The 13883-nt window shown below is 38.3% G+C and overlaps 1 protein-coding gene across 1 annotated transcript in view; it reads left to right on the forward strand.

Moving 5' to 3' along the window:
* AVEN (apoptosis and caspase activation inhibitor) overlaps positions 1-13883 on the forward strand; it is a 175633-nt gene that overhangs the window by 152197 nt on the left and 9553 nt on the right. The window contains exon 4 of the mRNA XM_070935827.1: positions 8979-9049. Coding sequence (XP_070791928.1) covers positions 8979-9049 — 71 coding nt within the window. The remainder of the gene's footprint in view (positions 1-8978; positions 9050-13883) is intronic.

The raw sequence follows: 13883 nt of genomic DNA on the forward strand, positions 1-13883 counted from the left end.
CTTGAAGCAAACGCCTGGGCTAAAGCATTGGTAAGAATAGACTGAAAACTAACAGGTTGGTTCATATCCATAGCCTGCACCCCCAAGCCCATATTCTGGGCTGCATTCAGACCCTCTTGCTGAGAACCCTGCGAGGTGGGAGGAGGTTGAATTGGATTTATAGGAGGTAAGTCATCCTCCACTTCAGAATGGGGAGAAGGTGGAGCCAAGGAAGCTTGAGCTTTCTTTTGCGCCCTCTCGCATTGCCTCTCCAATGCATTATGTCTCCTAATGGCGTCTCTGTCCATTATAGTTGAAGGAGGGTGCCTGGATGAGGAAGCCTCAGAATCCTGCCCGGTTGCCACAGCAGGGGCTTTAGATTTGGATTTTTTTGTCTTTTTTGCCCTGGGAGGGGATTGTGGTTGTTCATTATCAGAGGAGAATTCCTGGTCTGCCATATTAAAACAAGTTCCAATGACAGCAGGCTCCAAAGAAGTAGAAACGGTTTTGGCGCCAAAACACAAAGTCACAAAATGGCTGCCCAAGTCCAACAACCCACAGAAGAATACCTCAGACAGAAGCAGGAAAATTTCCACAATCTTCTCTCCTCGTCCTCCTTCCCAGATAGCAATCAGTCAGGGCGGTCAAGATTAGTAATCCCTTCACACCGCCAACCCTCAACTGTCAATCAAATTCAAATGGAAAAAGAGCACCTCTCGCCTCGTAGCAGCACCCTGATGATCAGATCCAGTGAATCGAGGAAATTGCTGTAATTCCGCTTCCTCTCGTTGACAGTGAGGCAAGAAATACTCAGAGTTTGAATAGCCAAGCTACCAGGAACTCCGGAGCCGCCCTGAGCTAATTTGGAGCAACAAACCAAACAGTGCAGGCTGGTGACCCCCAGGGGGAGGGCCTTCTCTGTGGGGGCACCTACCCTCTGGAATCAATTGCCTCCAGAGATAAGGAGAATCCAAGACCTCAGTGCCTTCCGCCGTGCCCTTAAAACCTTCCTTTTCCAGCAAGCCGGGCTGGCCTAATTTTTTAAGTGTTTTTAAGTGTTTTGTTTATTGTTTTTAATTAATGGGGCCAAATTTATATATGTATATTTTAACTGTATTTGAATATTTGTACTTGATGTTTTTATTTGGCTGTTCACCGCCCTGAGTCCTCAGGGAGAAGGGCGGTATACAAATTCAAAATAAAATAAAATAAATAAAAACAAAATGGCGGCCACGGTTTACCAGGCTCACCTGGAACCGACGATCTCGCCAGCGGCTAAAGAAAAACGGCGCGGGCTGTTTTGGAGCTGCCCAGCCGGGTCAGACTCCAATCGCTTGCGTGAGAACGAAGAGGGGGATGGTCTGGAGCCCCAGATCCAATCCCCCCACCTCCAGAAACAAGGGACAGCCGCAGCCGCAAGCTGTCCCAAAGCAAGCTTTTCGCTCCACTAATAAAACGCCCCGAAAGGAAACAAAAATAATAAAACCTAAAGTCCCTAAAACTAAAAGCTAGAGCAGAGGAAATAACAGGTCCCTACAAGTCGACTGAGCGAAATAACTGAGGAGACAGAGAGCAGAGGGGGCGTGGTTAAAGGATTTGATGAAAAAAAACCACGCTCAGTCCCTGACAGGAAGATGACGAAATCCCATCTATAATGAGATTTCATCATCTATAATGAAGTGACTTAGCAGCGCAATGGAAAACTGCCTGATCAGTATTCAGATCTGTAAAACAACCCACAAAGAACAATAGCAATAGCACTTAGACTTGTATACTGTTTCATAGTGCTTTATAGCACTCTATGGGCAGTTTACAGTCAACATACGCATTGTAAGCCGCCCTGAGTCTCCGGAGAAGGGCGGCATATAATTAAAGCAAAAAAAAAAAAAACAACAAAAACCCATATTGCCCCCAACAATCTGGGTTCTCATTTTACTGACCTCGGAAGGATGGAGGGCTGAGTCAACCTTGAGCCAGTCAGGATCGAACTTCTGGCAGTGGGCAAAGTAAGCCTGCAGTACTGCTTTCTAAACACTGCGCCACCACAATACCTTTAAAATAGTGGTCTGAAGGTCCACAGCATAGTAGTGCTTATATAGCACTGATCTGGATGGGAGATTTACCTTTTTTCTCAAAATAATTGTTTAAAGTATGAAAAACAAAACTTTATAAACCTGAAACATTTTGAAACAAAGTGTTTTTGATTGATGAAACAAACATTGAATGGCTTGGCTTGGCCATAATTGCACAGGATACATTTGGGGATAAGAGGATGAAGCATTTGAAGAGAAAAACACCTTGCCAGCTATTAAAACCTGGGCTGTCTCTGTTGTGCTTTGGCTCTGTGGGGCAACAAGTAGCATAGGAACTATTGTGAAAGTAGAAAGAAGAATTAATTAAATATCAATATCTTGTAGAAGCTAATGCCCCACTGTTAGTGAAGAGGCTGAACTTAAAAAGAGAGTAGATATTTCAGCAAGGCAATGACCCAGAACATAACTGCAAATTAATCATGAAATGTTTACAGGAAAAAAAATTGTAAAGGTTTTGGGGTGGTCTTCTCTTGAATATTATTGAAAATCCGTGGGCAGACTGTAAATGTGTAGTGTGTGAACAGACACCTAAGAATATTTCTCAACTAGAAAAGTAGGGGAAAAAATGAAAAGCAAGAATAGAAAGACTTGTCTGGTTGTATCAAATATTTCAAAAGCTGTTGTTTCTGCCAAAGGCGATGTTGCATAATGTTGACTGAAAGGGTATCCCAAGTCTGCACCTGCCATGTTCATGTTTTCTTACTTTGAATCTGGAAGCAATCGTACATAAATAGGATGGATTCAAATTTTCAGAAAGATGTTGTGTTTGAATTTATACCATGTAGAGACTGTGTCACCTTTTGTTCAGTTGGAGATTTTTGAAGTATATTTTTTGAAGATTTATGTGAGTGATGAAGAGGATGATTAAATGTCCTTCTTTATTTGAGAGCCATTCCTGATCTTAGAATATGTCCATGAACAGGACTAAATGGGTCAAGTCTCTCTAATCCATGGGTCTTTGTACACTATGTTCCTTGATGCACTGCTGGGTATGTGTGTTAGAAATAGAGAAAGTTCAAACATATTGAAAACAGGGTGGATTTGATTTAAATCAAGTTGATTTAAATCACAATTTAAATCATGATTTAAATCACTAGTAAAAAGACTTGATTTAAATCAACTCGATTTAAATCATAATTTTTAAAGAGCAACTGTCATCTCTGCTACTCCTTTGACCCACTGTTGACTCACCGATAGTCCCAGTGTTGCAGAATATACAGCCTCATGCTACATAACTAAGCTCCATTTCATGCTGACTAAACTAAATTATTTATGTATCTTAAATAGAAAACTATCTTACGATAGATTTTTACCCCAAAAGTTTTTTATTAAAATAAATTCAATAAAAATAAAAAAAAATCCGATTTAAATAAAAAAAATCTGATTTTTTTGATTTTTTTTAAAAAAATCATTGATTTTTATCCACCCTGATTGAAAATGAAGTGTGAGAAATGAATAATTTAATGATTAATAAGGGTTCAGGAGATTGCAATTTAGCAATATTGAAAAAATATTTAAATTATCTTATAAGGAAATCTATATCTGCATATTGAGATTTCTGGGTAGTTACGCAGAAAAGAAAATCATGCTCAAAAAAGTTAGATTGAAAAATTCCCACCATCTGAAGGATCAGCTACAACTTGTGAACAGTGCATGCTAGTTGGTTTGGGGAGAATTATTTCAAAAGATTTTTTTTTTTTTTTTACTCTGTGCTCTATGGATTAAAAACAATTCACAACACAAATGAGAACTACACAACAGAGCTTTTTAATCAAAATTAAATATGTACATATTATTTTTATAGTGATACTATTAAGTATATTAAGTATCTAATATTAATATTAAGTAACTATGAAGTATCACTATAAAAGACAATATTTACATATTTAATTTTGATTAAAAAGCTTTTTATGCTGTGCTATTAAGTAGCATAGACAGAGTAAGGGCAGAAGCCTTTTTTTGCTTTTCCTGCAAAGTACTGGAGCTTCGCTGAATGTCAGCTTGTTTTAACTGATTTTCATTTTGACTGATGAGTTTTATGGAACATCTAAGTAGAGTGGACTACCCTTTCATTTTCTCTTTGTTGTATCTTTCTTCCCTTTCAATCAAAGTATAGAATTAGGCACATTTTGTAGGGAACATAATATTCAGACAATGAATTATCTACCAAATTTAAAAGAGCATCTTTTTCAAATATAGCTGGAAACAATCATCTGTGTGTGTGTGTGTGTGTGTGTGTGTGTTCACAAATTAAAAGCAAGTACTTAGCTTTTAATTTTAAGTATATCTCATTAAAAACATGTGGCACAAGTCAGAACAAGTCACAACCCCACCCCCCACCCCCCAAAAAAAAAGAATAAAAGCAAATACAAGGTTCTCTGCAAGCAATTTCTGGCACACTATGCAAGAAAATGTGTTAACAAACGTCTTTAACTCAAATCTTAATTCATAGAGGCATAGAGGTTTATTCATATTTTTAGTTTTCAAAAACTGAACTCTTATCCAGTATTTTTATAAGCACTACACCCCCAACCAATTTAGCAAGATCAAAAATTAGATCAGAAAAAAATGTGTTGTGTTTTTTTTTTTTAACTCATCCTGCCTGCCAATAAAAACAATTATCTGAACTTTACTGATTTTTTGCTTGAACGTAAGGGTGGCTGTATAATGAAGTAAACTAATGGCCTCTGGTGCTTCTGAACTGCATGAATCGCATTCACATTAAACGAACAAAAGCTAAGAGCCCGCAGAGAGTGCAGACACAGATAACTGTTCTTCAAACCATCCTGAGCCAGCAACAAGTTTTTTGCAATTTTAGGTGCATTCTGAAGCCAGGTATCATTAGCTCCCAAGACCATAGGCAGGTAGTATGTACTCAAAAGCTCAAGAAATGAATATTGTATTAGTAGCCTTTACATTTGAAGAACCTTAACTACATTGGCTACATTGGTGTGAAGCATATATAGCTGTGCAGGCACATATAAATCAGGGGAGGGTTCTACTTACTTCCGCTACCGGTTTGCAATGGGAGCACGCGCGTGCATGCGCAGAAGCTTCTGCGCATGCACAGATAGTTCATGATAATGTCTAGGAGGGTGGGCGGAGCCTCCCGCCGCCGTTACTATCGGTTTGCAAGAACCGGACCAAACCAGGAGCAAACCTGGTTTGATATAAATGCTAAATGCAATTCATCCACCCACATGCAGTAACTTACCAGGCAGACTAGTAGGTGCTTATTATAGCTGTAAAAAGTCATCCCCACCATGTGATTAACCCATTTTTATTTTTTTACAAATGGCACTCTCTCATCAAGTTGAATGAATGGCAGCAGGGACTTGACTGCTAGGATGGAAAATACTACCATAAATGGCTCAAAACCCATAGCCAAATTATAGGACCTGAAACAGACAGAAGACTTTAAAGCAACTTATTTTTCTACCAACCTGCAAAACATCTATTTAGTTCCAAGCTCAGAGGAGTTGAAATGGCTGTTGAGATTAGAATGTTTCAATCTCAACATGATTTACTTATTGGAATTGAAATACACATTGGAATTAATTATTTTATTTATTCCATGTCTAACTATGTGCTCTAGAACAGTGGTCCCCAACCTTTTTATCGCCGCGGCCCGCTGAGCGCGCGCAGGGGTGGGGACACGGCCCAGGAGCTTTTGTGCACGGCCCATTGCGCACGGCCCAGGAGCCTTTGCGCTGCAGCGTTCATGTCCCCCGGCCGCTGCGCGGCCCGGTGCCAGGTACTCTACGGCCCGGCACCGGTCCGCGGACCGGGGGTTGGGGACCACTGCTCTAGAACACTGGTTTTGGTTGGTTAAAAGTGAATTTAGCTAATATCAGTTCCAGTTCATTTAAAGCAGAGGTCTTCAAGCATGGCAGCTTTAAGACTTGTGGACTTCAACTCCCAGAATTCTCCAGCCAGCTATGCTGGATTTCCCACTTCTGAATGTGAGGAATTGAAAAGAGGAGACTGAACAATATGGCCCTGGTTTTTTCCCGAATTTTCATGTTGCTTTAATTTCCAATTATTTTTACCTGGAATTTAAAAATTATGATTTTTAAATTTGAAACCATTTGCAGCTTATTGTCCAATAGTTTATTAATATTTATGGAGTAACATGAAATTATTTTTGTGCTAAGAGTTTTTTTTTTAAAGATAATTAGTTAGACTACATTTCTATTAAACTAATTTATGCTGAATGTGCTTCTGATGAATTGCACTTATTGCTTCTTTATTTGATAAATTTCCTCTGTGATATTATGTGCTACCCTTAAACTGTTCATGAAAACGTCTATTGTGATATCGCTACGAGTCAAGAAGCTGGGGACTGTTATCCTTCTGTAGTCAATTCACAAATTATCAGACAGTGTAGTTTTTATTTCTCAACCGTAGCTTTGATGAAAAAAAAAATTAGCAACGTAGACTAGCTACTTTTTTTTCTAAAGGACAGGAATTGTAATTTGTCCAAAAAAGTGTACAAAGCAATTTTAATCAATATATTTCACCGTCTTTGAAAATCAAGAACATAACATAAAAATGCAAAGCAGGTTGACTTTTTAAAAAATTTTAGTCAACAAAACAACCTAAATAACTCAGAACTGCTACATCTATATCTGTTTATCCAATGATTAGATCTAAATAGCCTATTTATAGATAAGCATTGCATAAGGTACTGCAGTAACCTTTCAGAGGTCTGCTTGAGAAGTCAGTTGTGAGTTAGTAGAAATCTAATTATCAAACGTCAAAGCACACCCACTATAAATACATGTATCTGAAACATATTCTCAGGAGAGAATCAGCTGTGCCTTGGTTGAGACTAGAGAAACAATTACCTGGTCATAATCTGAAATATTTGCCAATGTAGTTTTGTTCTCAACTCAAAACCTCCACTTTTGGATGGGACCTATTTCAGTTTTTACAGTATTTCAGAGATTCAACATAACTTTTATCCAACCATCTTTTTCGTTTATTTTGTAATAATTCCCTGGGGTTTAATAGTGTAGGTTAAGAAGTAACTACCATGAAATGTTCATTAACTGAGAGCATTTGAAGTCACACATGCCACTAAATAAATCAAATTAATGCCTTGGGACGACTAAGAATTAGACACATATATTTTTGAGGGTAGAGGCAAAATGAAACTACATTGCAGCATTTTTACATAGACATGGAGGCAGCTTGGTCTCTCAGGCATATATATAATAAAGTCATCATCTCACTTTGAAATATATTCTGAAATACCTACTGTGATGCTAGTCATTATTGATACCAAGGTTTTTGCTAGCAACTGTTATCATTTGTTTGTTTTACCAAGTGTAAAAGTGTATTATCTTGTAAATGTGTTCAGATCCAGAATGGAAAGAAAATAATCTGAAATATCTTACACTTTGTCTGATGGAAAACACTCTTTACCACAAGGGGATTCAAACCAAAGTTTAACTATACGACTCCTCGGATTTGCCACATTTCTTCAAAAAATGTGAAGAGAATAGCTTTAGATAGCCTCAATGGAGATAATCTCAAAGGAGATTAAAGCTGATAATTTTCCAGTTCACCACAGGGGAAAAGAAAAAGATGGAAGAATAAAAAGTATGATTTATAACTGATTGCAGTAACTTCCAGTCACAGACTACAGATAGTCCTCAACTTACAACAGTTCTTTTAGTGACCGTTCAGAGTTACAACAACATTAAAAAAGTGACTTATGACTATTTTTCAGTCTTACAACCTTTGTAACAGCTCCATGATCACGTGATCAAAATTCAAATGCTTGGCAATTGGTTCATGACTATTGCTGTGTCCGAAGGTCATGTGGATCCCCTTTTGTGTCCTTCTGACAAGCAAAGTCAATGGGGAAGCCAGATTCACTTAACAACCGTGTTACTAACTTATCAACTGCAGTGATTCACTTAACGCCTGTAGCAAGAAATCTTGTAAAATGGAGCAACATTCACTTAACAAATGTCTCACTTAACAACAGAAATGTTGGGCTCTTTTCCCTTTTTTTCTTTTCAGTCATAGTGGTCTTAGAAAGAATTCAAACATTGTAGACAATACATGGTTTAAAAATGCAAAAATACATTATATAAAAACACATGAAGCAGCATAATATTTATCAATTTCTCCTTACCCCAGAAGAGGGGGAAAGAAATGTTTTCTCCCTTGTGGACAAATTCTGCACCTGCCTCTATCTGGGAATGTTTCATCCCTCAAAAATGCAGTGATCATTCAGTTATCTCAAAAGTTAAATATATTATAGCAGTTCATTCATTCCCCTCTGATTGTTAACAGGGAGAAGGATTCAGCAGGTTTTCTGATGCAAGATTTTGCTTTAGACCTGAACCAATACACGGCATGCTGGAAGTGTTTAAATTAAACAATGCTAATTTCAGAAGTACACAAACCTGAACACAAACTTGCCTTTCATGTACACTACTAATTGATGACATTTTCTTCAAACAGAATAAAAACTATTTCTCTGAATTAGGTTATGCCAGTTTTAATTCTTGCTGGATGCTGCGGTATGCAGTGTGCATACTGTGCGGTATGCTCTACATTTTGCAAAATGTGTTTTACTAAGAGAAGGAGTTTCCTGTTTGTTTGTAACATGGACTATCCCACATGTGCTTTCTTTCAGTCTGAAAGACAATAAACAGGGAATCTGGAAGCATAATAAGAGGCTGAACTATAACTCTTATTCTGCTAACTGGTTCTTACCAACACCTTATATTCTCGCCATTTTTATCAATGTGGTTACTGTCTTGAATAGTGTAAAACAAGGAATGATATATTATTTGTGTATCATGCTTGATTTGTTTTTTCATTAATGTAATCTCAGTCATTTCTGATAAATGGAGAGCCTATTCAACGTAAATGTCATTTTGTTTTCAGGAGATTCCTTTACCCAATTCAGACTTGCTGAAGAAAAAGAGTGGATTTCAGAAAACCTTTGCCCAAAGCAGGTAATGGAGAACAAGTCTTTCTTTTAAAAATTGCTGTGTATCTTTTTAAAATTTCATTATTTCCGTGGCAGTTAATAAATATCTACAGTATATACTACTAAAACTCTTGTTTAATTTCAATATAATATCTCTGGTAATATTCCCTTATGAAGTACCTCATGATGCAATTGACAAAGTTTTGGCACCAAAAATCTATTAATATTTTACCACTCTATAGGAAATCTATTCAATCCTGCTGTTTTTCTGCTTGGCATTTTAAAATTATTTGTTTAAATTCTTCATCAGATAGTGGAGCAAGTAAAAGCTGCTTTTTTGTGTATAATCTGTGTGTAATAGGTTTATGTCTATGGATATTCTCAATCATCCAGGTTATGCCTCAAAAGTGTTTTTCAAAATCAACTGGACTTTCTTGAATTTTTTTCCCTTGAAAATGGTTTGCTTCTCTTCCAAGAAGCTTCTTCGGTTCTGACTGAAGGGGAATGGAAGGGTTTATATTCTTTGCAGTCATCTGGTCATTGGCATTCTGAAGGTCAGCCATTAGTTCTCTGAGAGTCATTGAGACCACTTGGGGGGTTTATCTGTACCATCAGTGTCACCTTAATCAGAGTGCAAATGGGTGTGGAATCTTCATAGGACTACTGAAAGGACTGCGCTGAAGATAGGAGATAGGTGGTATTGTATTCCTCTCCATTTGTTAAAAGAGGGCTGTTCACTTTTAACATAGATGCCTTTTTTGACCCCTCTTTCAGCCCAATGGTTCTCTCTGTCCAGAAAGTGAACTTTACTGTCTTCAAAAGAGTGACCTTTGTCTTTCAGATATAGGTTTATCTATATACTACTGAAATTCTTGTGTCTGTAACCTTTAAAATTGAGTGAAATAGTGCATCATCACAGGGCAACATTTTTTGAATCAAACTACCTTGTAGAATGAATCCAAAATCTGAGACCTACAACTCCCAAGGAAATGAAATTTGGGACAGTTGTGACTGCTTAAATGCTGCAGGATGCTGCTGCAGTCATGTGATCTGCATTTTCAATGTTTTGTGACAGTTTCCCAGCCGCTTTCACAATCCCTTGCTCTGTTCCCCACCAGCAGCAACCACATACTTGCTGCTGGGAAGGGAAAAGGGAAGAAGGAAGGAAGGAAGATTGGAAGATTTCTAATGCTCCCTTACCAGTTTCCCACAAGAAAATTCAATCGGGAAGGTGGTTAGAAGTCATTCCTGTTCCGTCTGCTTTTTTGCTCACCTGTAGTCATTCTGTTTCTCTATTTAGGTAAGGATTTTTTTTCTGAAACGATGACCCAATGGAGCATGGGTTGTTTAATACCCGTAAAACTGATAAAAGCATAATATTGTTTCAAGCATCATCTTAAAACAATAGGCAATTATTACTGTTCTCAGTCTTTATGAAACACTCACACACATAGACAACTCAGGCAAATAAGAATTATATTACTTCCTTACCTTGTAAGGATTATTAAAGTAATATATGCAAAGTGCTTTGAACACTTAAAGTGCTCTTTATAAATGCTAAGTAAGTGTTATCAAATCTAAAGAGAGTAAAATAACCCAGCTATTACATAAAAAGCTACTAAAATCAGTCCTCCCACATCCATGTTAAATCTTAGTACCAGCCCAAACAAATCAATACAGTATGTATCTTTAAAAAATGGACATGGACTACAATTGAGCCTGCACCTCAGTGGAACAGTACAAGTTGCACACGGGAGTTTGTATCAGCCACACATACAGTATGGTTTTAGTAAGCAGAAAGTTTTCTACTATAAAATTATGTCATAGTTTGATACAGTGAGATGAAAAGCTACCGGAAATCCATTGTAGTGTTCAAAGATACGGCTAATAGCTGTTAAGTCTTGATAGAAGAGGACTTTTACATTAAAGTAATAAAAAGAGATACTAAACATCTGGGCACAATAGTAGCTTTTGCCACATCCTGCTGAAATACATTAATAGTTACCTTGGAAGATGGGTAACAGCTACTTATCCCAGGATCCAGTTCAGGTCACTGGACCACATTGCCTACCACCTTATTGTTGATTAGCATTCTGAAATGGTTTTTTCTGAGATCTATATGTAAAAGGCATGCTTAAAGCAAGCTTCCCCACCATTGTTCAACCTTTGGCTTTTAAAGTAAGGCAAGATCAATTTGATGATAATTTAAGCACCACAAGGAAAAAGGATTACCTTCCCAATTCCTTATCTGTGTTCTAAAATTCTGGGATTGAAAACCAGAGTTGAAAAGGGAAGGGTGAACGGCAAATGATTTGTCAAACACAATTCAGAGGAAGGTACAGAAAGATGGACAGATTTGTAACATAAATAACTTCTTCCAACTTGAGGACCAATTTACTAAAAAGAGCTGAAGAGACAGAAGATTTGTCGACTGATTTTCAACCCAGTTTTACTGTTAAGTTAGGGAATTGCTAGTGTAAGATTATAGCTTTTCTTCGAGAGTCTGTAATGAAGTAAAATGAATCCACTGATGATGGAGAAAAGAAATTTATTTTTCTTCCTTTATCATGCCATTTGCACATGTATGAGCTGTTGGGAATAATGTCAGCAACTGCTCAGGAAAGCATTCTATTATTTCTATTGCTTTGTTTTGTATTAGGCTAATGTCTGTGCCAAAATCAGAGAAGATCCTAGGCTGTTGCTTAGAATTGGGTGTCACATTTGACTTTCCTTTTCTCATTTGTCATGCTCATTACAGAAGACATGTGATGAAATGGCATCATACGGTGACCTTGCTTCCATTCAGAATAAACCATCCAATGGCACAAAGGAGGATATCTTATGGAACGGTGGCATTTTTTGAGGAATTTTTTGAAGAATTTATTGTATTTAGTTCTATGAAATCTTTTTTCTTGTTTATTATTTATTTGGTCACCATAATATAAAAAAGAGTTTCTGGAAAGAGTGCAGAAAAGAGCAAAAATGATGATTAGGGGGCTGGAGACCAAGACATATGAAGAACGGTTGCAGGAATTGGGTATGTCTAGTATAGTGAAAAGAAGGGTAGGAGAGGTATGATAGCAGTGCTCCAGTATTTGAGAGGTTGCCACAAAGAAGAAGGGGTCAACCTATTTTCAAAAGCACCAGAAGATAAAACAAGAAGAAATGGATGGAAACTAATCAAGGAGAGAAGCAACCTAGAACTAAGGAGAAATGTCCTAACAGTGAGAACAATCAACCAATCAACCTTGCTTTCAGAAGTTGTGGGTGCCTGATCACTGGAGGTGTTCCACAAGAGACTGGACAGAGACTGTCTGAAATGGTATGGGGCAGTGATGGCTAACGTTTTTGCCATCGCATGCCAGAAGGGGAGGGCTGGGGGGGGGTCGTGCGCCTGCATGCCCACACCCATAATTCTATGCACCCCGCCCCCGTGCATGTGTGTACAACCCCCCCCCCCCACTCCTGCCCGCTCCTGGCACATGATGGCCCGGTAGGTCTGTTTTTCTCTCTCATTTGGCTCCAGAGCCTTTCTAGGAGTCTGGGGAGGGCAAAAACGGCCTTCCCCACCCCCCCGGAGACTGAAAACGGCCCGTTTGCCAACTTCCCAGAGAGGCTCCGGAGGCTGGGGACAGCAAAAAACAGGCCTTCCCCCCCCCCCGAGGCCCTCCGGTGGCAGGAAACAGCCTGTTTCGTGCCGGAGCTGAGCTCGCGTGCCCACTGATATGGCTACGCATGCCACCTGTGGCACGCGTGCCATAGGTTCGCCATCACGGGTATAGGGTCTCATGCTCAAGCAGGAGGTTGGACTAGCAGACCTCCAAGGTCCCTTCCAACTCTATTATTCTATGTTCTATTGTCTCAGAAGAGTAACATGAACTTCAAAGGAGTCAGATGATTGCTATTTTTGGCTCAACATAAGGGCATATTAGTATAGTACTTTTCCAGATTATTTGAGTGAAAATAATTTGGTCATTTCAAATACTGATAAAGTGTTAGAATGTTTTCTAAAAAGTATCTTTGGTCTTAAAATTACGGCAAATTTCAAAACAGTGCTAACAGCAGCAACAATTTTTTTAAAAAAACATAAAGACCTTCCTGAATTGGTCCAGGTTCTGTTTAATTATTTATTCATTTCATCAACAATATATTTATATCATTTTTGTGCTATGAAGTATCAGGCAAAATACAAACAAGACATTCATGGTACATTAAAAACCAATAGCAGAAATCTAAATCATTGAAATAACAAGTACAATAAAAGTAGTTTTAAAAAAGTTTTTGTAAAAAGTATTGTCCTCTATTTAAAAAATTAAATGGAAACATATTTCATTGATTGTTTAAAATCCTCTTTATAAATAGAATAATAGCACCTAGCAATAGCACCTAGACTTATATACTGCTTCACAGTGCTTTATAGCCAACTCTGAGTGGTTTACAGAGTCAGTAAATTGGTCCCAACAATCTGGGTCCTCATTTTACCCATCTCGGAAGGATGGAAGGCTGAGTCAACCTTGACCCAGTGCGATTCGAACTGCCGAACGGCTGGTAGCTGGTAGTCAGCAGAAATAGCCTGCAGTACTAACTACTGCGCCACCACAGCTCTTGATATAGTTCTGTGCATCTGCCTGCCTTGTGCAGTGGCTTGTTGCCCTATTCTTTCAGAAAATACCAAAAATTCCAGAACGTGTACTGATGTCAGAATTATTAAATTCAAAGTAAATAGATAGTTGCTCGTTAATGCTTCAGTTTCAGTGATGGGTTGCCCCCAGTTCGGACTGATTCTCAAGAACTGATAGTAAAACCGGCAGGAGGCCCCGCCCACTGCCCCAGATGTCATCATCGGCAATCTGCGCATG

The sequence above is a fragment of the Pituophis catenifer genome, unplaced genomic scaffold, assembly GCF_029215685.1.
Source record: "Pituophis catenifer annectens isolate HBS135680 unplaced genomic scaffold, rPitCat1.0.hap2 SCAF_1, whole genome shotgun sequence".
NCBI lineage: Eukaryota > Metazoa > Chordata > Lepidosauria > Squamata > Colubridae > Pituophis > Pituophis catenifer.